Source organism: Glycine soja, chromosome 14 (genome assembly GCF_004193775.1).
Source record: "Glycine soja cultivar W05 chromosome 14, ASM419377v2, whole genome shotgun sequence".
Classification (NCBI taxonomy): domain Eukaryota; kingdom Viridiplantae; phylum Streptophyta; class Magnoliopsida; order Fabales; family Fabaceae; genus Glycine; species Glycine soja.
Window position 1 is genome coordinate 33190886 of NC_041015.1, and position 23523 is coordinate 33214408.

General features: G+C 37.2%; 1 protein-coding gene across 2 annotated transcripts; it reads right to left on the minus strand.

The window, feature by feature from the left end:
* Positions 1–930: 930 nt before the first annotated feature.
* On the minus strand, positions 931–19962 carry LOC114385472 (rhodanese-like domain-containing protein 14, chloroplastic). 2 transcript variants are annotated; one of them, XM_028345570.1, is made up of 6 exons: positions 19588–19962; positions 19332–19378; positions 18574–18666; positions 18216–18354; positions 18027–18129; positions 931–991 (listed from the first exon to the last, which is right to left on the minus strand). In XM_028345570.1, the coding sequence occupies exons 1-6, from the start codon at positions 19796–19798 to the stop codon at positions 946–948; spliced, it is 639 nt and encodes a 212-aa protein (XP_028201371.1). In that variant the 5' UTR covers positions 19799–19962; the 3' UTR covers positions 931–945. The 2 variants fall into 2 exon arrangements, with proteins under 2 accessions (XP_028201371.1, XP_028201370.1); XM_028345569.1 differs by lacking the exon at positions 931–991 and adding an exon at positions 2220–2532 and having other exon boundaries at positions 19588–19956.
* Between the last annotated feature and the right edge of the window lie 3561 nt (positions 19963–23523).

Consider the following 23523-nt stretch of genomic DNA (forward strand, 5'->3'; position numbering starts at 1 on the left):
TCAATGCCATAGTTGGGGTCACGGAACCCAATTATGAGATTGCATGTTTGTCCCTATTGCATGCTGGTTTTCAGGAAAATTTTTTTTAAGCTAATGGGAGGCAAAATATTTGTTGTTAATGAATAAAACTATGAATGATGTTGTTGTTGTATTGATTTGGAATTTTTGGGAATAGTGTTAATTATAGAAGAGACTCTGCTCAAAATTTTATATTTATTCTCTCATTTACTTCTTTTATTAAATGTTAAGAGTTGCTTGCAAATTGTCATTCTATTCTTTAATTTAGAATTTTTCCTAAAATATATGTCTCATTCGTTATATTATGAATGGTTGTTATATGTGATTTGATTTATATGGTCTGAGAACTAATAACGATTGTCGAATCGATTCAAAACAAATAAAACTAGGAAATTTTGCAGTACAAGATTAACCTAGGTCGACTTAGAGATACGATTCAATTTGGTTCCTACTTTAATTCACTTATAAACAACAAGGGGAATTTCAACAAATAGTTTGTAGGCACTGGAAAGAAATGCAAAAACACGGAATAGAAATGCGAATTCTAAACTAAAATAGAGTTTTAGTTGCAGAACACAAACAAAATTGCACAAACTGGTTGCATAACAAATTGGAAATCATCAATCCAATTCACTAAACCAATGCAAACGAATTAGCATAATTCTACAGAGAATAGTCATGTTATGAAAGTTCAATCAATGTCATTAGAGTTAGTTCAATCGAATTAATCCCTAAATTCATTAAGATCACAAATTAGGTTTAAATATCTTCTAAACAATATGTGATTAAGTTCAAAATTAGGAAAGGAATCCATAACATAATTCGTTTTCAATCCTAAGCCTATTCATAATCATGAAAATTGAAAATAGGATTGAAAAAAAAGATGAACATTCACACAAAATTGAAATAATAAACCAAAACTCAAATTCAAACCTTGCTTGGAATGGATCCTTGGATTGATTGAGTGTTTAGCCTTCCATGATCATCACCAGTGGAAGAGCCACAAAATTTGTGCAAGAAAAAGGAAGAACATAAGTGAAAAGAGGAAGAAGAATAGTTGAGAGAAAAAGAGATAAAAGAGTTTGATCTTAAAGTTTGCACAACAAGTTTCTAAAACTATTTTTGTAAAAATGAAGTAACTAACTAACTTCCACTAATATATACAGTTACTACTCAGAAGAAAGGAATGAGCCTTGATTTGACCTATCTAATTTACCTAAGTAAACTAATTACACAAAACAAAGCCCAAATTTGTAACACAATTATTCAAGTGTAGAGGTTCTGACTTTCCAGCCCAATTTGACCCTCGAAATGGCAGAATTGGCCCAAACTTATTTGTGCCAAAATTGACGATCTTTTTCAATGAGGTCTCTCTCTCTCATTCTCTTCCTCCATTGAAGCTTCCTCTCTAAGCTTCTTATCCAAGGCACTGTCTTGGTGGTGAAGCTTCTCCTTCCATGGTTTATTCTCTAGTGGATGACACCTCCTCTCACTTCTTCTCCTTTATCTTCCGTTGCAACTCCATGGTTGAAAATCACCATTGAAAGATCTCATTGGAGCTCAAAGATAAGGGATGAATTTCATCCATGTCATAACCAAGGAGCATATACTTTAAAGTCTTTTACGTCATTAATATTAAGACTTAGAGTTTTCTCCTTGTTCCAATGGAAGAGTGAGTTAAAATCTTTGATGAAAAAAACAATGATAATTGGCATTGAAAACCTTTGTGCAGTTACCTTCATTCTTCTTTAACCTGTTCTCCCTTGAAAACTTCACGCTTATGAGCTTGAGGAGCAAATAAAATCCTCCCTTTCGTCAAATGTGTTATGTAAGTAGTATGTTATATTAAGTTGAACTAAATCTCATCTGGAATTGAACATTAGAGAATATCCCTAACCGACGAAAGCATGTTCACTCCCATCAACATTTACGAACAAGCCCAATCACCCCGTAAGATGGTTTAGAATTATATTCCAACTTTCAATGTAGATTTACCATCTTGTAATGATAATAACTAATATTATATTAAAGATTCTTTCTTGATTTTTCCTAATGATTATAAATAATTAAATTTTCAATTTTCAATAATTTATAAATTTTCAATAACTAGTGCTGTTGGATTTGAGAGCAGATTCCTTTAGGAACTGGCAACAAAAGACAAATGATAGTGATAACACTAAGTTAATAAGAGCGGACCCTTATGAAAGCAACCCGGACCGAATAATTTATCAGTTTTTTTTTAATTAAATTGTCAATTTTTGAACAATAGTTTTCCTCACCTGTTCAACAGTCACAGTTTAGTTCATCAGTTCATTTCTTGAAATTTGTCAGCATTGTCACTAATTACAATTAAAATTAGGCATCACCACATGACTACAAGAACACTTTTGGCACTAGCTTCACTCCTCTGAAACAGTTGGCAGTTCCTCTTTGAACCATTTGTACAATCCACCTTCTAGATGAAAGACATTGGTATAACCGTTAAGGACCAACAGGTACGCTGCTATAAGTGACCTGTGAAAAATGTCAAAATGTTTTTCATTAATGCAGAATCAATGGTTTAAGAGCAATTGGTAGTATTAATTTTTTCAGAATTTCACTAAAAGTGGCATCATCCAACATACAATCCAATGCTGCTAAAAAATATACAAGGCAAAGCTGCAAGTATATAACAAACCTTAGAGCAAATCATTCTCTTCCTCTCAAACAAGATTCACCTTCAAATCTTGAGATAATTAGAAACTTGTTGAAGTTGTAATGTCAACCTATGATGTATCTAAATGAAATGATATGAATATGACCAGAGTCTGGACATGTTGCATTTATTAGTTGTTGGACAACAAGAGTGGATGACATTGAGAGAGGTGATTGGACGACACTGCCTGTAGCATCCAATTTGTTCCTCTACACTGGAATCTATCTTATGTCCATTGGAGTGTCCAATCGTGTCTTCTAATGTACCGTCCAGTTTGTATTAGTTAGTCAGTTAGATGGTTCCTTAACATTGTTCTTTGTTATAACTGCTTTAGTTGTTATAACTGTTTTTCAGTTATTCTGTTTTGTGTGTACACTTCTATAAAAGGAATTAGTTAGTTAGAGAGAGCTTATGAACCCAATTTTCATTGTACCATTTTCTATTATTTGCAATAAACTTTCATTGTTGTGTTATCTCTCTTTTCCTTATATCATTTGTTTTCCTATCTTTTTCATATTTTACAGTCTTAAACCCAATAAATTGGTATCTGAGCTTCTGTTCAAATCATTTTCGCATTTGTTTTGGGGTGGATCTAATCATTCCAGATCAACCATTTTGTTTGTTTTGTTCGTGTTGTGTCTTCAAGTTTTGATCAAGAAGATGGTCTATTGAGATAGGGAAAGATTAAGCTTTGAAACTTGAAGAAGTTAGTATTTTTACATGTTCAACTCTTTAAGTGACATTTGTATTAATTGTTGCATCTTAGTCTTTATCTATCCATATGTACAAGATGAATCATCATTTGAGTAGGAAGATTGTTTCTAAAAATAGAAACTTCTTCAGTGAATAAAACTCTTTGTTTTAATCGATTACACAAGTTGCTTGTAGCTTGTAGATAAATTCTAGTTTTGGTTTAATCGATTAGGAGTTATTTGTAATCGATTACATAATTCAATTAAGACCATGTTCGATTTTTCATGAGTATGCCTTAATCGATTATCAGGTGATCGTAATCAATTACTTCGTTCTTAAAAGTGTTTCCAGAAATGATCAAGAACATTTTAATCGATTACATCAAGAATCTAATTGATTACATTGTTCTTGAAAACTTTCCAGGTGTTGGGAAGAACACTTGAATCAATTAAAATGATAATATAATCAATTATTTCTATAGATTACATTGGTGATTTAATCGATTACAAGTGGTTATAACTGTTTTATCTAAAAATAATCACCTTGTATTCTCACTTTTAAAGAGAGAAGAAAAAATGACCAGAATAAATTTGTGTGACTCACCTTCTAGACTTCATTTTCTGAAGCATTCATGGTAAAAGTGAGTTGTTGAGATCTTGTGAGGTCAAGAAGAGATCAATTCAATCAAACAAAGGTTCTTGCATTTGAATTATCAGGTTGTGTATTTCATTGACTCAATTTTTCGTGTGTTTTACATGTTAGCATATGCATGAATTTTTGAAGACATGCTAGAATAGGATTTTCTAGGTTGGACTTAGGGTAGGTGTCTCTAAGGCTCTTATTCACAAAGGATCCTAGGGTTGGGTACCTGAGTCTCTTTTTCTGGGTAAGAACTGAGATTGATTGTGATTGCTTGTAAGAATTCAAAGTGCATAGTAAAAATATAATTCAGATTGAATTAGATAACTATAGTAGCTTCTCTAGAGATACAGAGTGAACCAATATAAAAATTGGTGTACTTCTTCTCTTGATCTTATCTCTCTCTTTCATTCTATTCTTGATCAATTTTCTGAGTTTAAAGAATATTTCTTTTTCAAAAAGAACTTTAACATATGGATTTTGTGTAAGGGTGATTGATTAGGTATTGGTTTTTAACAAAAGTTTGTGATACAATACTTGGAAAAAAGTTTTTCAAAATTTTGTTTTTTAAGTTTGATTTGATTTAGAAACCAATTCACCCTTCTTTGTTTCTGAGTTTCATCATTTTTTTACATGATCAACACAATCAAGATTGAGAAACTCATAGGAAAGAATAGTTTCAACTTTTGACGCATCAAGATGTATGCCTTATTAAAAGAACAGGAAATCTGGGCACCTCTCTTCGATCAACCATCAAAGGTTGATAAGTTAATCCTTGAGTTGCAAGACAAAAAAGATCTCAGAGCAAAAGTTGGATTCTAGTGAACCTGTTCATGGTCTTACTGTGTGAATGCTTTGTATCTCTGAAACTTGGAAGTAGGTTTCGGGTAGTGACGTTAAGTCACAAATTGTGTGTAATTCTACTTTCTTGTCTTAGGCAGGAATGTGCAATTGATTCAGTAGAATTGTTGTGTGTGTGTGTGTGTGTGTGTGTATATATATATATATATATATATATATATATATATATATATATATATATATATATATATAGAGAGAGAGAGAGAGAGAGAGAGAGAGGGATATTGTTGTAACTGTCATAGCTTGTATGGTACACTCTCTCAGTAGAATTTATTGGATACTAATAGCTTCCCTACAGGTTACGTATGGCAGGATGTGGTAGGGATCAGAACCGTGATGTCCTAGACTGCATCACAGCTGTGCTGGAAACTCTAGTGCAGGAACGTGATGTGGAGCCGGCAGAGTATCGGGGACTCATGGCTTTCCGTAAGAACCACCCGCCGAAGTTCAGTGGGGACTATGATCCGAAAGGTGCTAGGTTGTGGTTAGCTAAGACTGAGAAGATTTTCGAGGCGATGGGTTGTCTCGAGGAGCATAAGGTCCCTTATGCGACATTCATGCTCCAAGGAGAAGCTGAGAACTGGTGGAAGTTCGTGAGACCTACATTTTCTTCAAGGACAAATTCCTAGAAAATTATTTTTCCACGAGATCTCAGGAAGCGAAAGGCGAAGGAATTTCTGGATTTGAAGCAGGGAAACATGTCCGTTGGGGAATACACGACCAAATTTAATGAACTTCTACAGTATTGGCCTCAATACCAAGATGCTCGGAACAAAGAAGACTTATGTGCTTAGTTTGAGAATGGGCTTCTACTGGAGATTCAACAGGCAGTTAGCTACATGCAGATCATAGATTTCAATCAACTGATGACCAAGTGCAAAATATTTGAGGACAAGATGAAAGAGAGGCAAGCTAGAGGTTTTGGAGGACCACAAAGAAGCCATCCTTTTAGAGGAAACAGTAATAAGAGGATGAAGCCATATTCTAGAAATAAGGAGAAAAACCTATGACTACGTCCAACATGAGCCAGTCAAGGGGGACTGGGGTACAGTGCTTTCAGTGCGGAGGACCGCATCATAGGAGGAATTGCACACAACTCCAGCAGACATAGGAGAATCGTTGCTATATTTGTGGCAAGGTAGGCCATTATGCTCGAGAGTGTAGAATGACTGGGAGACCGACGGTAACTTCCAATTCCAACACAGTCAATCGTGGGCCTACTAATCCCACAAGGAGCGGTAATGTTAGCAACAACAACAACACTAGTGGTGGAAGACCAAAGGTACCCTCCCGGGTATTTGCTATGAGTGGATCAGAAGTTGGTGCCTCCGATGATTTGATACAGGGTAAGTGTTTGATTGCTGATAAACTACTAGATGTACTCTATGATTCGGGTGCCACGCATTCGTTCATATCTCATGCATGTGTGGAGAGGTTGGGGTTATGTACGACGGAGTTACCATATGATATGGTGGTGTCTACTCCGACTAATGAGCCTGTAACCACCTCTCGGGTGTGTTTGAAGTGTCCTATAACTATTAAGGGTCGATCTTTTATGGCGGATTTGATTTGCCTACCTTTAGCTCATCTAGATGTGATCTTGGGGATGGATTGGTTATCTACTAACCATATCTTTCTAGACTGCAAAGAGAAGATGCTAGTATTTGGTGGAAATGTAATTCCAAATGAACCATTGAAAGAGAATGCTGCCACCGATGGAGTGGGGGATGTTCGAACTTACATGGTGTTGTTCTCCATGAATGTGGAGGAGGTCTCTGAAGTTAGCAGTATACCGGTGGTGTCAGAATTTCCAGAGGTTTTTCCTGATGACATTTGTGAATTACCACCTGAAAGAGAAGTGGAATTCATTATTGACTTGGTGCCTGGGGCGAATCCAGTGTCGATCGCACCCTATAGGATGTCTCCGGTAAAACTAGCAGAGGTGAAGGCACAAGTGCAGGATCTTATAAGTAAACAATTTGTTCACCCAAGCGTATCACCGTGGGGAGCACCGGTCTTACTGGTTAAAAAGAAGGATGGAAGTATGAGAATATGCGTAGACTACCGGCAGCTGAACAAAGTCACTATCAAGAACAAATATCCTCTATTGAGGATAGATGATTTGATTGATCAATTGAGGGGAGCGACGGTATTTTCGAAGATCGATTTGCGATCGGGGTATCATCAAATCCGAGTTAAGAAGGAAGATATCCCAAAGACTGTGTTTCAGACTCGGTATGGGCATTATGAGTATTTAGTCATGCCATTTGGAGTGACTAATGCTCCGGCTATCTTCATGGACTATATGAACCGTATATTCCATGATTACTTAGATCAGTTCGTGGTTGTGTTCATTGATGATATTCTAGTGTATTCAAGGAATAAGGAGGAGCATGAGAAGCACTTGAGAATTGTGTTGCATATCCTGAGGGATAGGAAATTGTTCGCCAAATTGTCAAAATGTGAATTTTGGTTAGAGAAAGTACAGTTCTTGGGGCATGTGATTTCTAAAGACGGGGTTGTGGTGGATCCGATTAAAGTGGAGTCGGTTATGGAGTGGCAACAACCGACAACTCCAACAGAAGTTCGAAGTTTCTTGGGGTTGGCTGGCTATTATAGAAAATTCATTGAGGGATTTTCTAAATTGGCACTGCCCCTAACTAAATTGACTCCTAAGAATGAGAATTTTGTCTGGAATGAGAAATGTGATCAAAGCTTCCAAGAGTTGAAGAGGCGGTTGACAACAGCTCCAGTGTTAATTTTGCCCGACCCTAGGAGACCATTTGAAGTGTATTGCGATGCGAGCGGGCAAGGCTTGGGATGTGTGTTGTGGCGTCCCTAAATAATGACTGGTTTAATAGTAATAATTTAAATAACAAAAACCATGGGATTTTTTTTTCTTTTTCTTTCTCTCTCTTTTTCACAGTAATTAAATTCAGAAGAAAAATTATCACTATAGAGTCCTGAATGGCCAGTTCACAACTCTATTCGGAGTCATTCATTTCCAATCACTCATAACCTCTAAACTATTTTTCTCTTTCAAAATGAAATATATACCAGCCATCATTTTAGGTCGTCACGTGAAAAATAATAAAATGCGGTCAATAAACTTCTAATTTATTTAAAGTTTGTTAACACTACCTTTTCAAATAACAAGATTAAACATAATTACATTCATCATCTAAAACTGTCCAAAATATGGGAGTTTGCAAAATACATAGTGACATCCAGAGCAAAGGTATCAACTGTGGTGGCCTCAGCCACATATATACAATCATCAAAATTTCTATACAATAGGTCTACCTACCCAAAAATCAAAAGAGTAAACCTAGCAGTCTGAACTAGATACACCCACCTACAAAAAGTATGTAAACCTAGTCTAAGGAGCCATCTGCTATGATGAAGAGTCTTCACTGTTCGCTGTCCCTCCAGGGCCGCTCTCCTCTGTAGAGTCTGCCTCAGATGCTGACAAGATATCCTCTGGAGAATCCACAACAGGAAGTGGGTCTTCATCATCCTCTGAAAGGTCAAGAGCATCCACAGCAGGCTCAGGAGGTAACTCCTCTGGGTCCTCCTCAGGATCCTCTTCAGAGGATGACACCTCTATCACTTGGATTGGCTCCACTAGTCGATGTTGAGTAGGTGTAGGTAGTATCCACTCCACAGTCCACTAAAGCATGCGTGCGGGTTCCTCTGGATGTACCAATGAAGTAGCAGTGAGTCGAATCATGCCACGGAATCGGCACCTCTCATTGCCTTCGAGGGTCTCCCAAACTTCCTCTAGGCACTCCATCACCACGTGATCATGGATTAATTGCGCTGCCATCGCGATCTACAAGAAATAAAAGAAAGGGGGTAGACTCTTTCACGAGAAATCTAACTACAGGTAACAATACAATGCGTCCCATAACCGCTACATGTAGTTAAAAGGTATGTCTCAAGGGTTTTCTTCTCTGGTAATCGATTACCAAAGTATGTAATCGATTACTAGTGCCCAAACTCGAGTTACACAACTTCAACACATGGAAACCTGCAATTTACACTGTGTAATCGATTACACATAACTGGTAATCGATTACCAGTGCCCTGTTACTCTGTGTAATCGATTACACAACATTGGTAATCGATTACCAGAGGCCACCTCAACATCCTGTCTCCATTTCTAAGCCTTGCAATCGATTACACCCCTTGGTAATCGATTACCAGAGGCCAAATTCCAAATATTACTCAAGATCCATAGCTGGCCAGCCGCCACACAAGCCTCCTTGCTTTGTGGTCTTTGTTCTTTTATTGGTTGACTGCCAGGAGCTCGCCTGTTTAGGTACGTCACAGGTTCTCACTGACTGACTATGTCCGGGTTGGGTCGGGATTGGTTAAGCGTGGTTTTGGGCAATAGCACCCCACCTGACGTCCCCAAGGTCTCCTGACCCCCGCGACATATCTCCAAGTACCACTCTGTGGTCAACAAACAAAAGTAGGAAGACTGACTCTTCCACGCTTTCTCACATCAAGCTTGTTGGATTATGGGACACCCATCATATGTGGTACTAGGTGGCGATCGGGCGATGGTGCAAATCAACTCTCCCACATCCTCAAATCAAACATGAACCAACCATCCCCAGTTGCACACCTTCAACTGAGCTCACGTACTCCTACATAGTCCTTATCCTCATTCCTCCCAGCACCGGGTCCCCATCAACCCCTCCAAGCTTCCATAATATCCCAGCAATCCAATTCCAACTATCATGAACTACCCTAAACCAAGAAAATAGGGCAGAGGCAGAAAACTCTGCCCAAAACACATTCACATATTATAGCTTTCCTTACTCAAATACCCCAGTAACATTCTCTTTGTTTCGATTCGTTAACCGTTGGATCGACTTGAAAATATTACTGGAGGTTCCTAGTACATAAGTCTACATTTTCACCGTTGGGATTTGCTAGAAAATGTCCAGAACCCAATAGGTACTACCTTTCCCATAACCAGCAATGCACTACCTTGACCCCTCAACACCCAATTTACCCTAGAAATGGCTCTTGCTTTCACCTTTGTCACTCATTTTTCTCATTTGCTCTGTCCAAGCTTACCTACAAGTCCTAATTGACATTCTAAACTAAAATCAACTCACTTTAGACTCCAATTTACACTAACCCCAAATTTAGGTTTTCAAACCCTCAAAATCTCACACTTTTCTACCTACAACATTGTCATTCTCACATTTAACCCTAAATTAACTTTCCCCCTCATCTCTACTAGTTTTCTATCAAAAATTTCAGCACACAAACATCACAAAGCATCATCATAAAACCCTAAAACAGAATGGGTAAATTTGGCTCACATCAAACATGTCAAGTTTAGCATGCTTTCAACAAATTCCTTCACAAATAACTACCATAAGGCACAAACCTAGTAGAACTACCCATCATATCTCCCAAAAACCCAATACCCACGAAATTCATGTGAGAATAAGTCTACCCAAACCTAAAATTTGAAGTCCCACAACGTAGAGGTGCGCTTCACGACTCCGAAAATGGCTTCCTTTTGCAATTTGGAGAAGAAATGATGAGCAAAGTTTGGAGCTTTGATGGGCAACAATGGTGGAGGAGAAAGGGAGAAGAAAAGCAACGTGGGAGATGAGAAGGAGAGCTTCTGAATTTTCTGCTGAGTGAAGAGAGAGAATGTGGCTTTTAATAGAAAAAATGATTTTCTTTTTCCTATTATTTTATTTTTTTAAAGCACTTGCCACTTGTCCCATTTTGAGTGGAACAAAAAGGGGTCCACTTTTCTCTTGATGTGACTTCATACTCAGCCACAAGGAGAGAAAAATTTGACCTTTTGAATGCTAAAATCCTACCTCAGTTTGCGTGCCGCTTCTCTGGTTTCAGTTCATCGCGTCTCTCTGCACCTGTCAGGGCCCATTTTCGAAAGTAGGCAATATATATATCAAAACGCTCAGAATGAAACCTTGAGCGTGGTTCAGAGGTTGGTTTTGTTAAATTATTAGTTGCACGCAAAACGATAATTTTTAGACTAATTAATTGAGAATTAATCTATAACTGTCCAGTTATGGATTTCTCTTCGTTAATTAGCCTAACCCGCATATCTTTTCCCCAATGTATATACTTCTACCAGGAGTATACATATATACACTAAATAATACTTATATATATATAATTATTTAAAATATATCGCTTACAAAATTCCGGGTAGAAATTCTAGGATGTCACATGTGTTAATGCAGGGGGGAAGAGTAGTGGCTTATGCTTCACGCCAATTGCGTCCTCATGAAGTTAACTATCCGACCCATGACTTGGAACTAGCAGCGGTGGTCTTTGCCTTAAAGATTTGGAGGCATTATTTATATGGTACTCGTTTTGAAGTTTTCAGCGATCACAAGAGCCTCAAATACTTGTTCGATCAGAAGGAACTCTATATGAGGCAACGAAGATGGATGGAGTTCCTCAAGGATTATGATTTTGGTCTTTCCTACCATCCAGAAAAGACTAATGTATTAGCCGATGCGCTAAGCCGGAAGTCCTTACATGTTGCGGCCATGATGAGTCTGGAACAGAGATTGATAGAGGAATTTCGAGATCTGAATCTAGCAATCGAGATGCGACCCAAGAGCTTATTTGTGGGAGAGTTGCAGATCACCAATGAGTTCGTAGATCACATACGCGAGGCTCAAGAGGATGACCAGTTTCTGCAAGGCAAAGTGTTAGATGCAATGGGAGATAAGGATGTGGAGTTTAAGAAGGACACAACTGGGTTAATTAGATTCAAGGGGAGGATATGTGTACTACCTTTAGATGATTTGAAAGTTAAGATCTTAGAAGAAGCATATAAAAGCCGTCTTAGTTTCCATCCAGGAATGACTAAGATGTACCAAGACTTGAAGAGAAGTTTTTGGTGGCATGGCATGAAGAAAGATGTAGCTGAATATGTAGCAAGATGTTTGACATGTCAAAAGGCTATGGCTGAGCACCAGCGACCATCAGGAGAATTAAAGCCACTAGAAATTCCGGAATGGAAATGGGAGAGCATATCTATGGATTTTGTATCTAGTCTACCCAAGACTAGTCGTGGACACGATGCTGTGTGGGTCATAGTAGATCGACTCACCAAATCTGCTCATTTTATTCCGGTGAATATGAAGTATAAAATGGAGAAGCTAGTAGAGTTGTATATCAAAGAAGTAATAAGGTTGCATGGAATTCCTTCCAGTATTGTATCAGACAGGGATTCGACGTTTACATCATGATTTTGGACAAGTCTGCATGAAGCATTGGGGACAAAGCTGAAGCTCAGTTCAGCTTATCATCCTCAAACAGATGGTCAGACTGAACGAACCATTCAGACTCTAGAAGATCTACTCCGGGCATGTATTATAGAGCAACAAGGCAGTTGGATGGAATGTTTGCCATTGATTGAATTTACTCACAACAACAGCTACCAAGCCAGCATTGGTATGGCTCCTTTTGAAGCTCTATATGGGCGGAAGTGCAAAACTCCTATTTGTTGGTACGATGATGGAGAAGCAGTAATCCTTGGGCCTGAAATGCTACAACAAATTACCGAACAAGTGAAGATGATTCGAGAGAAAATAAAAGCATCTCAGGATAGGCAGAAGAGCTATTATGACAGAAGGAGGAAGCCATTAGATTTTCAGGAAGGAGAACATGTGTTTTTGAAGGTTTCTCCTGTAACTGGAGTAGGGAGAGCTCTCAAATCTAGGAAGCTGACGCCCAAGTATCTGGGTCCGTATCAAATTTTGAAGAAGGTTGGGCCTGTAGCTTATCCAATCGCTTTACCTCCGAGTTTATCGAATTTGCACCCTGTGTTTCATGTCTCTCAACTGAGACGATACAACTCGGATCCATCACATGTACTCGCACTGGATGAAGTACAAGTGAAGGATAACCTCACCTACAAAGCACAACCTTAGAAGATTACTGATCGAAGAATGAAGTCGCTGAGAGGAAAGGAGATCGCGTTGGTGAAAGTGCAGTGGGGACCCGACGAGGGTGATTCAACCTTGGAGTCAAAGGATAGGGTGAGAGAATTGTACCCAAGTTTGTTCCTAGAGTAGATAATTTCGGGGACGAAATTCCTTAAAGGGTGGGAGTATTGTGACATCCTGGAAATTTCTACCCGGAATTTTGTAAATGATATATTTTAAGTAAATATATATATAAGTATTATTCAGTGTATATATATATATATATACTCCTGGTAGAAGTATGTACATTGGGGGAAAGATACGCGGGTTAGGTTGATTAACGAAGAGTAATCCATAACTGGAAAGTTATAGATTAATTCTCAATTAATTAGTCTAAAAATTATCATTTTGCGTGCAACTAAAAATTTAACAAAACCAACCTCTGAACTACGCTCAAGGTTTCATTCTGAGCGTTTTGATATATATATTGTCTACTTTCGAAAACGGGCCCCGACGGGTGCAGAGAAACGCGAGGAATTGGAACCAGAGAAGCAGCACACAAACTGAGGCAGGATTTTAGCATTCAAAAGGTCAAACTTTTCTCTCCTTGTGGCTGAGTATAAAGTCACCTCAAAGGGAAGAGGTGGGCCCCTTTTTGCTCCACTCAAAATGAGACATGTGGCATAACTTTTAGGAGAAGGAAAGAGAAAATCCTTTTAAAATAAAAGCCATGTTCTCTCTCTTCACTCAGCAGAAATTCAGAAAGCTTTTCCTCTCTTTGCTCATCATTTCTACTCCAAATTGCAAAAGGAAGCCATTTTTGGAGTCGTGAAGCGCACCTCTACGTTGTGGGACTTCGAATTTCAGGTTTGGGTAGACTTCTTCTCACATGAAATTCGTGGGTATCGGGTCTTTGGGAGATATGATGGGTAGTTTTACTAGGTTAATGCCTTATGGTAGTTATTTGTGAAGAAATTTGTTGAAAGCATGCTAAACTTGATATGTTTGATGTGAGTCAAATTTACCCATTCTGTTTTAGGGTTTTATGATGATGCTTTGTGATGTTTGTGTGCTGAAATTATTGATAGAAAAATGGTAGAGATGATGGGGAAAGTTAATTTAGGGTTAAATGTGAGAATGACAATGTTGTAGATAGAAAAGTGTGAGATTTTGAGGGTTAGAGAAGCTAGACATGGAGTTAGTGTAAATTGGAGTCAAAGTGAGTTGATCCTAGTTTAAAATGTCAATTAGGACTTGTAGGAAAGCTTGGGCAGAGCAAATGAGAAAAATGAGTGACAAATGTGAAAACAAGAGTCATTTCTAGGGTAAATTGGGTGTTGAGGGGTCAAATCTTGAATCAGTGGAGTTTTCGCCTTAAAACCAGTTTGAGCAAGTTTAAATTAATGTTATAGACTTGTTTGAGATGAGAGTTTACTCCAAAATTACCCCATTCTCATTTTCACTTCTCAAACCTTGAAAATCCACTAAATTGATGGGTTTTAGGTACCTAGATTTTGAATTGTCTTGGTCTGAAGTTTGTTTTTGGTTTAAATATGATTTATACATGATTTAGGACTTGTAGGATCCAATTTGAGCAAAATTGGATGTGGGCAAGATGGATTTCGAAATCTGCCCTATTATGCAGAAAATTGTTGTCAAATTTGTGCAACAGAATTTTTGCTCATGTGCAGAAAATGCTTGTGCATTGCTGGTTATGGGAAAGGTAGTACATATTGGGTTCTGGACACTTTCTAGCAGATCCCAACAGTCAAAATGTAGACTTATGTACTAGGAACCTCCAGTAAAATGTTCAAGTCGATCCAACGGTTAACGAATTGGAACGAAGAGAATGTTACTGGGGTATTTGAGTAGGGAAAATGGTAATATGTGAATGTGTTTTGGGCAGAGTTTTCTGCCTATGCCCTATTTTCTTGGTTTAGGGTAGTTCATGATAGTGAGAATTAAATTGCTTGGATATTGTGGAAGCTTGGAGGGGTTGATGGGGACCCGGTGTTGAGAGGAACGAGGATAAAGGGCTACGTAGGAGTACGTGAGCTCAGTTGAAGGTGGGCAATTGGGGATGGTGGGTTCATGCTTGATTTATGGATGTGGGAGAGTTGATTTGCACCATCGCCCGATCGCCACCTAGTACCACATATGACGGATACCCCATAATCCAACAAGCTTGATGTGAGAAAGCGTGGAAGAGTCAGTCTTCCTACTTTTGTTTGTTGACCACAGAGTGGTACTTGGAGATATGTCGCGGGGGTCAGGAGACCTTGGGAACATCAGGTGGGGTGATATTTCCCAAAACCAAGCTTGACCCATCCCGACCCAACCCGGGCATAGTCAGTCAGTGAGAACCTGTGATGTACCTAAACAGGCGAGCTCCTGGCAATCAACTAATAAAAGAACAAAGACCACAAAGCAAGGAGGCTTGTGTGGTGGCTGGCCAGCTATGAATCTTGAGTGGTATCTGGAAAATGGCCTCTGGTAATCGATTACCAAGGGTGTGTGATCGATTACAGGGCTTAGAAATGGAGACAGGAAGTTAAAATGACCTCTGGTAATCGATTACCAAGGGTGTGTAATCGATTACAAGGCTAAAAAATGGAGACAGGATGTTAAGATGGCCTCTGGTAATCGATTACCAATGGTGTGTAATCGATTACACAGAGTAACATGGCACTGGTAATCGATTACCAGTTGGGTGTAATCGATTACACAAGGAGATAGAACACTGGTAATCGATTACCATTTATGTGTAATCGATTACACAGTGTAATTTGCAGGTTTCCATGTGCAGAAGCTGTGTAACTCGAGTTTGGGCACTGTTAATCGATTACATACTTTGGTAATCGATTACCAGAGAAGAAAACCCTTGAGACATACCTTTTGACTATATGTAGCAGTTATGGGACGCATTGTATTGTTACCTGTAGTTAGATTTCTTGTGAAAAAGTCTACCCCCTTTCTTTTATTTCTTGTACATCGTGATGGCAGCGCAATTAATCCATGATCGCGTGGTGATGGAGTGCCTAGAGGGAGTTTGGGAGACCCTCGAAGGCAATGAGAGGTGCCGATTCCGTAGCACGATTCGACTCACTGCTACTTCATTGGTACATCCAGAGGAACCCGCACGCACACTTCAGCAGCCTGTGGAGTGGATACTACCTACACCTACTCCATATCGACTAGTGGAGCCAGTTCAAGTGATAGAGGTGTCATCCTCTGAAGAAGATCCTGCTGTGGATGCTCTTGACTTACCTGAGGATGACGAAGACCCACTCCTTGATGTTGATTTTTCAGAGTATATCATGTCAGCATCTGAGGCAGACTCTACAGAGGAGAGCGTCCCTGGAGGGACAACGAATAGTGAAGACTCTTCATCATAGTAGACGGCTCCTTAGACTAGGTTTACATACTTTTTGTGGGTGGGTGTATCTAGTTCAGACTGCTAGGTTTACTCTTTTGATTTTTGGGTGGGTAGACCTATTGTATAGAAATTTTGATGATTGTATATATGTGGCTAAAGCCACCACAGTTGATACCTTTACTCTGGATGTCACTATGTATTTTGCAAACTCCCATATTTTGGACAGTTTTAGATGATAAATGTAATTATGTTTAATCTTGTTATTTGAAAAGGAAGTGTGTTAACAAACTTTAATGACAAGAGTTTATCGACCGCATTTTATTATTTTTCACGTGACGACCTAAAATGATGGTTGGTATATTTTTCTTTTTGAAAGAGCAAAATGGTTTAGAGGTTATGAGTGATCAGAAAGAAATAACTCCGAATAGAGTTGTGAACTGGCCATTCAGGACTCTATAGTGATAATTTTCATTCTGAAATTAATTACCGTGAAAAGAGAGAAAAGAAAAGAAAAAAAATATTTCCCATGGTTTCTGTTATTTAAATTATTACTATTAAACCAGTCATTATTTAGGGACGCCACAGTTAATACGAAGGAGAACCCAACTGATATGTTCACAAAGCCTGTTCCTCAAAGCAAGTTCATGCTCTATTTGGATCTACTTAATATAGATTGTTGGGAATAAACAGATTTACATCTAATTCAAAATTGTTATTGAACCAAGGTGGAGATTGTTGGATGACAAGGAGTGGATGACACTGATAGAAGTGACTAGACTACACTACCTATAGTGTCCAATCTAGCCTTTTGTGTTGGAATTGTCTTCTGTCCAATGAAGCGTTCAACCGTATCTTCTAATATATTGTCCAGTATGTATTAGTTAGTCAGTTAGATGGTTCATTAACATTGTTTTGTGTTAAAACTATTTTAGCCGTCATAATTTTTTTAGGTTATTATGTTATGTCTATATAATCCTATAAAAGAATTAGTTAGTAGGATTCAAAGCGAGTTAGAGAGAGCTTTTGAACCCAATTTTCATTGTATTATTTTCTATTATTCGCAATAAACTTTCATTGTTGTGTTATCTTTCTTCTCCTTCTATCATCTATTTTTCTTATCTATTTCATATTTTTCAGTCTTAAACCCAACTCAAGTTCAATTTAGTGGTCCATGCCCAATAGCTTAAATAGAAAAAAGCCTATGTTTAGAACATAGTGTTATATCTCAACTATTTTGTCCCTGTTAACAACTTAAATTTTTAACATAATGGTAAACGCTCTTGGTCATATCATTTGGCTTTAGATGGTGTTTTGGTTCATATTCTAGGTTTGACATGTTTCCATGTGTTTAATGTCAAGAGTTGTGTTTTCACTGACAATTTAAGCTTTTGACATGAAAGTAAACATTCTTGGTAATATCAAATGGACAAATTCGGTGGCGTATTTTAGCTGTTGCAGAATAATTTAGATTTAAGAGCTACTTGTAAATTGCGGTCTGTAGATGGAATTGATGCAGTTTAGATCAAGCAGTTATACAACTTTACAATACTCCATGATTTTGCATCTCTATGTACATTGATAGATACTATTATCAGACTTTAATGATTAACAATTTATTAGTATGGTCTGCAATAAACATTAAACATTTAAATGAATGGAGAAATTAAACAAAAAAGTCATATTAACCTTCAATCTAGATTATCCAACTAGGATCAAAATTTATTTCTTCCACTTAGTATCATATAAAAATAGCCCTATATAAATATATTCCGGATGTTCGGGTGAGAGAGAGAAAATTTAGTACCTTGATTGTTGACCTTCGGGCAAATTTTGTGATGGTCTCAATGTACCCCCTGATGTGCAAGCTACTATTATCTTTGCATCTTTATCTATTTTTGCTTCAACATCTGCCAGCACAAATCAAACTTTTACTTAGAGGAAACAAGTATTTGCATGACCTCAGGAAATGTGTGATTAGGAAAGTTTATCTTACTCTTGATGAACTCAGGGTTCTCTTCTGTCCCAGAAAAAATACCAAAAAACAAAAATGCAGCACGTCTTGCAATGTCCCATGCTGTCCACTCTTTTATGAGCCTATATATTTGCACATTGATTGCACCTGGAGGATGTGCCTGCACCATTAACCAAACCACTCACTACTTATGTTTTTTCCCAACTAAGTCAATATATGTTCTCCAAGTGTAACAACTACTTGAAATTATTAGCATAGCCGAGAAACAGGATTCAAAATTTAATGAATTTTAGGAACACTGGATATGGGAAATGCACGAGGCTTCCAATTTCTATAGTTTTTATTCGTTACAGGTAATGAGAATTCCCTCCAGACTAACCTCCTTGAACTCTGCTTCTGGTCTTACATCAAGTAATACAAAACTGTTTTCTTTCTGAAGGCGCAGAGCTTCCTTTACTTCCACACTTCTTACCTGTAATATTATACATATACACCTTAAGATAAAACATAGCAATATATATTATGCATACAATATGAACATGAATTCCCGTTCTCCAAAATTCTACACAAGACTCTGATATACATTTAATTATTTTTTATAGCAATTATTTACTTTGCCCCTTAATTGAGTTAATTCTCCATAGTATTATTCTGTGATCTCTATTGAGATATTTACACGCTAGCTTAGTGATAAATATTTAAGTAAATTGTACTCACACGCCTTGAATTTTTTTCTTACACATAACACCACTCTTTTTTTTATTCTTACATCAATCTTCTTTTATGTTTGAAAACATTAAAGTGGCATCCCTTTATATATTACACAAGCAATTCCTACAAAGGAGAAGATTATTGTAATGCTCATAATAACAGAAGGTGTCTCAGTAGTTTGATGAAACCTCAGGGTTATTAGTGTAAATTACTAGGAAGATTTTTATGATTTATATTAGGATGGTGATAATTCTGAGGAATATCACATGTTTCAAAATCGAAAGCCTTTTCTATTTCTAGTAAAGCCAGTGAAATGGTTTCTTTGATTGATAACTTTAAAAGAAAGGCGGAACAATGTAATTAGTCTTTTGCACATTTGGTAGTGCTATCTATATGTGTGACAAAGATTTAGAGAAGGAGATGTACCCTTTTCTGAAGCAGAAATTCTCGCTTAACCTTCCAATCTTCTTCAGCTAATTACCACAAGAAAAATGAAATAAACTAGTTAATAACTTAATATCCATGTATCATGTGTTTTAAGCGTTGATAAGTTAGAAGTGAAAGCAACCCAAAACACCAAGGGGTCTAATTTAATTGGTTGAACTATAACATAGTATGATCTCTGGTACCTGTTTTCGATTACTACAAATTAAAAAAAAAAAAAAAAACTCGGTACAAGTACCTGGAGATTTTGCTGGTTTTGTTGCTGCACTCTGGACTTTTATTCTCAGCCCTCTAGCTATGTCCTGTGTGTGTAATCTTTGACCAATGCGTTTCTGTGATCTCGCTCGCACCCACCACGAGTTGTGATCATGTGCACCTTCAAAAGAAGGTGCCAAGAGCGAGGAATGCAAATGGGTTTGTAAAGATGATGAAGATGCAAAAACAGCCATTCTTCGGTAGTGCCTTCAGAAGAAAATTTTGATGCGGTGTTTTGAAATTTTCAAGTTAATGGTCTACTGTTAAATTAACGGAAGTGAAAGTGCTAGCTAGTAGCTAGGGATGAAGCTAAATCGACGCTTTAGTAACTTGTCTATTGAAAATCCATATACATTTATGGAAAATGTACTGTGTTACACGGTTGGTGCAGATATTTAGGACTCAGAATCTGAATTTGTGGTCTATGTTTTTAGAAGTGATTTCCTATTTGGATATCCTTTACATGTCACATTTTTTTTTTGGTCTTGTTCGGTTCAGTCTCCTCACTTTTCTCCACGTTCAATAGTAGGTTGCCAAATCAATGGGACAACTCAACCATTCAGAGTAGTCATTGTCTTGTAGCAAGCAACATCCCTATCCAAAATTAGAACACGCGCGTCTGTTCTTTCAAGTGTACACGATTGTTAAGTTTAAAATTTGGGGGTATCAGTTAATTAATAAATAATTGACATTTCAAAATATTTATGAATTGTCATGTGTATCTACTTTTTCTTCTTTTCATTTTTAGAATAGTATATTTATTTTTTCTAGACTCAATTCTCTTATTTCAAAGCGTCTCACTTTAATAAGATGATTGATGACAACAACTTAATAAACTTGGGAGCTGTAGGCCACAGGTTTATGTGATTTAGAAATAATAAGAGGTTCGTGATGACCAATCTATTGTCAAAAATCTCTTTCACTCGGTTTTTCACAATTTCGCTCCTAACTTATGTTTAGTGCTCCGTGAGTCGGATTTTCGCAAATCTCATATGTTATCCTACATTGTCAAACCTAACAAACTCATTTTTTAGGTCAAAACCTTAATAAGAATAGTCCATACTGCTATAAATCTTAGTCCAAATTCGTGACAGATTTTCATTTTACTAAAGGCCCTTAAACTTGTTTTATTTTTAACTTTTGCTAGAAAACTCTGATTTGGGAGAAATTTAAGGCTAAGTCTATGTTTCAACATGCAAAGAACTAATTTTTGGCATAACAAACTCAAGGAAAATAGCTCAACACACAAATTCAGGACATGACAGCAAGCTCAAAATTTTCAAAGCAACAATATGTTCAAGGAAGTTCAACAACAAGCACATGGCTCAAGAGTTGGAGAGACCCCCCCCCCCCCCCTCTTACCTCTTGTAGACTCCACAAAATTTAGAAGGAAGAATGAAGAATATTCAGGTTTTTCAAAGTTTCCCTTCATGAGTTAAACAAAATGACAGTTCCAAGTTATTAGAGAAACTAGAAAAAGAGAATGAAGAGGAATCAAGTCTAGGATGAAGAATGAAGCTTATTTACCTAAACTTGGTGACTCAAGGGCTCAAGAACACAAACAACAAGTAGGGAAGAAGAAGAACAGTTGAACTCCCCTCCCCAGGCTTTAATTTCGTTCAAAAAATGAAGGGATATGACTAAAAAATATTTTTTTTCACAAAGGCCAATAAGCTATGGCGTAGGCTCTCTTTTACAAGGCTTTTGTAACACTTGAATGACCCCCTTGGCAGGCAATTTGAACGTGCCAAGTCATACCACAAAATGGGGAGTTTTGAATCTATTGATTAATTAATTTATTGACATGAATCTATTATATTGATGTTAATTGTTTGCATTTAATTGTTAATGATATTTGTTTGAATTAAAAATAAAATAATCTCATTTAATATTTTTTTAGGGAACGAATATGGGATTGTCACATGACATCATCACATCAAACAATATATGTGTGTGTGTGTGTGTGTGTGTGTGTGTGTGTGTGTGTGTGTGTGTGTGTGAGAGAGAGAGAGTGAGAGAGAGAGAGATAAATGCTAGCGACAAAAGTAGAATTGGAACCCAAAAAAACTAAAAACTTGGGAAATAGTTATAATGTTCCCAAAAGTGGGCATCATTCTAAGGGAAAATCTCCTGCTTTGTCTGTTCCACCTAAAAGAAGAAGTGCAAAGTCCTTAGAGAATAAAGGATCCACAACCCATTTTGTAAGTTTACCTTATTTATTGTAATGAATTGGTTCGAGTTATTTTAGTTATGTTCCACATTAAGCAATTTAGTGAATTTAAGTTTATTTCAAAATTTTTGGTGTTGCTTAGATGATAGAATTCATAGAAACTTTGTGATTCAATCCTACCCCCCAAGGGCATTGGATAGAAGACTCCAAGAAGATTGGGCCAAAGATGCAAGAGAAGGCCCTAGGGTTCTCATGAGCCTTAGGGTAGATTTCGGGCCCATGGGCTAAGTATGAGCCCACTTATCTTTGTACATATTAGATTAAGGTTTCATTAATTTTGGGTCATGTATTTAGGGCTCCATAATGTAGGTAGGGGACCCAAGAAATATAGGATTTTTCAGCCCTTGTATTTTAGGGCACCTAGACTAGTTTTTGTATTAGGGGTAGTTTTGTAATTCACATACACTAAGTGAATATTTGATGTGTGTGGTTGGAAATAAATTTAATTGAATTGGTAGAAGCTTAATCAAATTAAATTTTAGAGGGGGAGGTGAGAATTTGCTTACTACACCCCATTGCCACATCATATAGTCACACTTTGTGCATGTCCTTCATGCTTTACATGCCTCATGACACCTAAGCACACTTAGTGGAGAATCTTGGAATTGATCTTGGATTAGTGGGCTGAACCATAACTAAAATTCACTAATCATAATTAGTGAAATTTTGGCTCCAAAGTTTGGCTCCACAAATTCAATTTCAAATTCAAGTAAAATTTGATTCAAATTTTCCTCCAATTTTGTGTGACACTTATGCTATAAATAGAGGTCATGTGTGTGCATTTTTTTAACTTTGATCATTTGAAAATTAAACTTCAGATTTCAGAGCTCTTTTAGAGCACAAATTTTCTTGCTCTTCTCTTCCTCTCCCTTCATTCATCTCCTTCTTCCTCCAAGCTCTTATCCATGGCCTCCTATGGTGGTGAGCTTCTCCTAGACTCATCTTCACCTTGAAGTGGTGTCTCCTCTCTCTCTTCCTTCTCCATTCCGCTGCCATTCATCTTCCAAGAAGCAAAGGAATCCATTGATGAAGAAGATCTTAGGCCTACAAGCTCCAATGGAGCTTACATCATGTGGTATCAAGAGCATCTTCATCTAGGTGATGTTCTTTTGCTTCCTCTATCTTTTTGTTCGGTGAATTCTCTTTAAGTCTTTGTCCTTCATCTTATTCCTCCATGTATATCCTCCATTGTCTTGTGGTTTGTTGCTGTCTAGAGTATATTCAAAAAAAAAACAAACCGATTAAATCTTACATCTACACTTGTTCTTGCATTTCTATGGTTCAAATTTTGTAGATCTACTCTTGAATCATGTTTTTGTGTTGATTTTAGGTTCTATCATTTTTCATTCATAATATTCTTGTGCTGAACCTTAGATCTAAATTTTCTTCCAAAATATTGATTAGAAAAAAAAACACAAAAATCTAAGTGTAAATCACTTAATCCATGTTGTCTTATAGTCATGTTTAGTCATAGTAATTGTCACATTATGTTCTAAGTTTGTGTTGAATTTTTATTTTGTTGATTGAATTCTATATACATTTGTTCATGTATTCTTGTCATTCTTATCCTATATTTTGAATTTTGAGTCTAATTCATGCATGCTATTTAGTTCATAACATGTTCTAAATCAATTCCTAGAAGTAGTCTTGTTGTTAAACTTTTTTTTTTTTTTTTTTAAGTTTCCTACA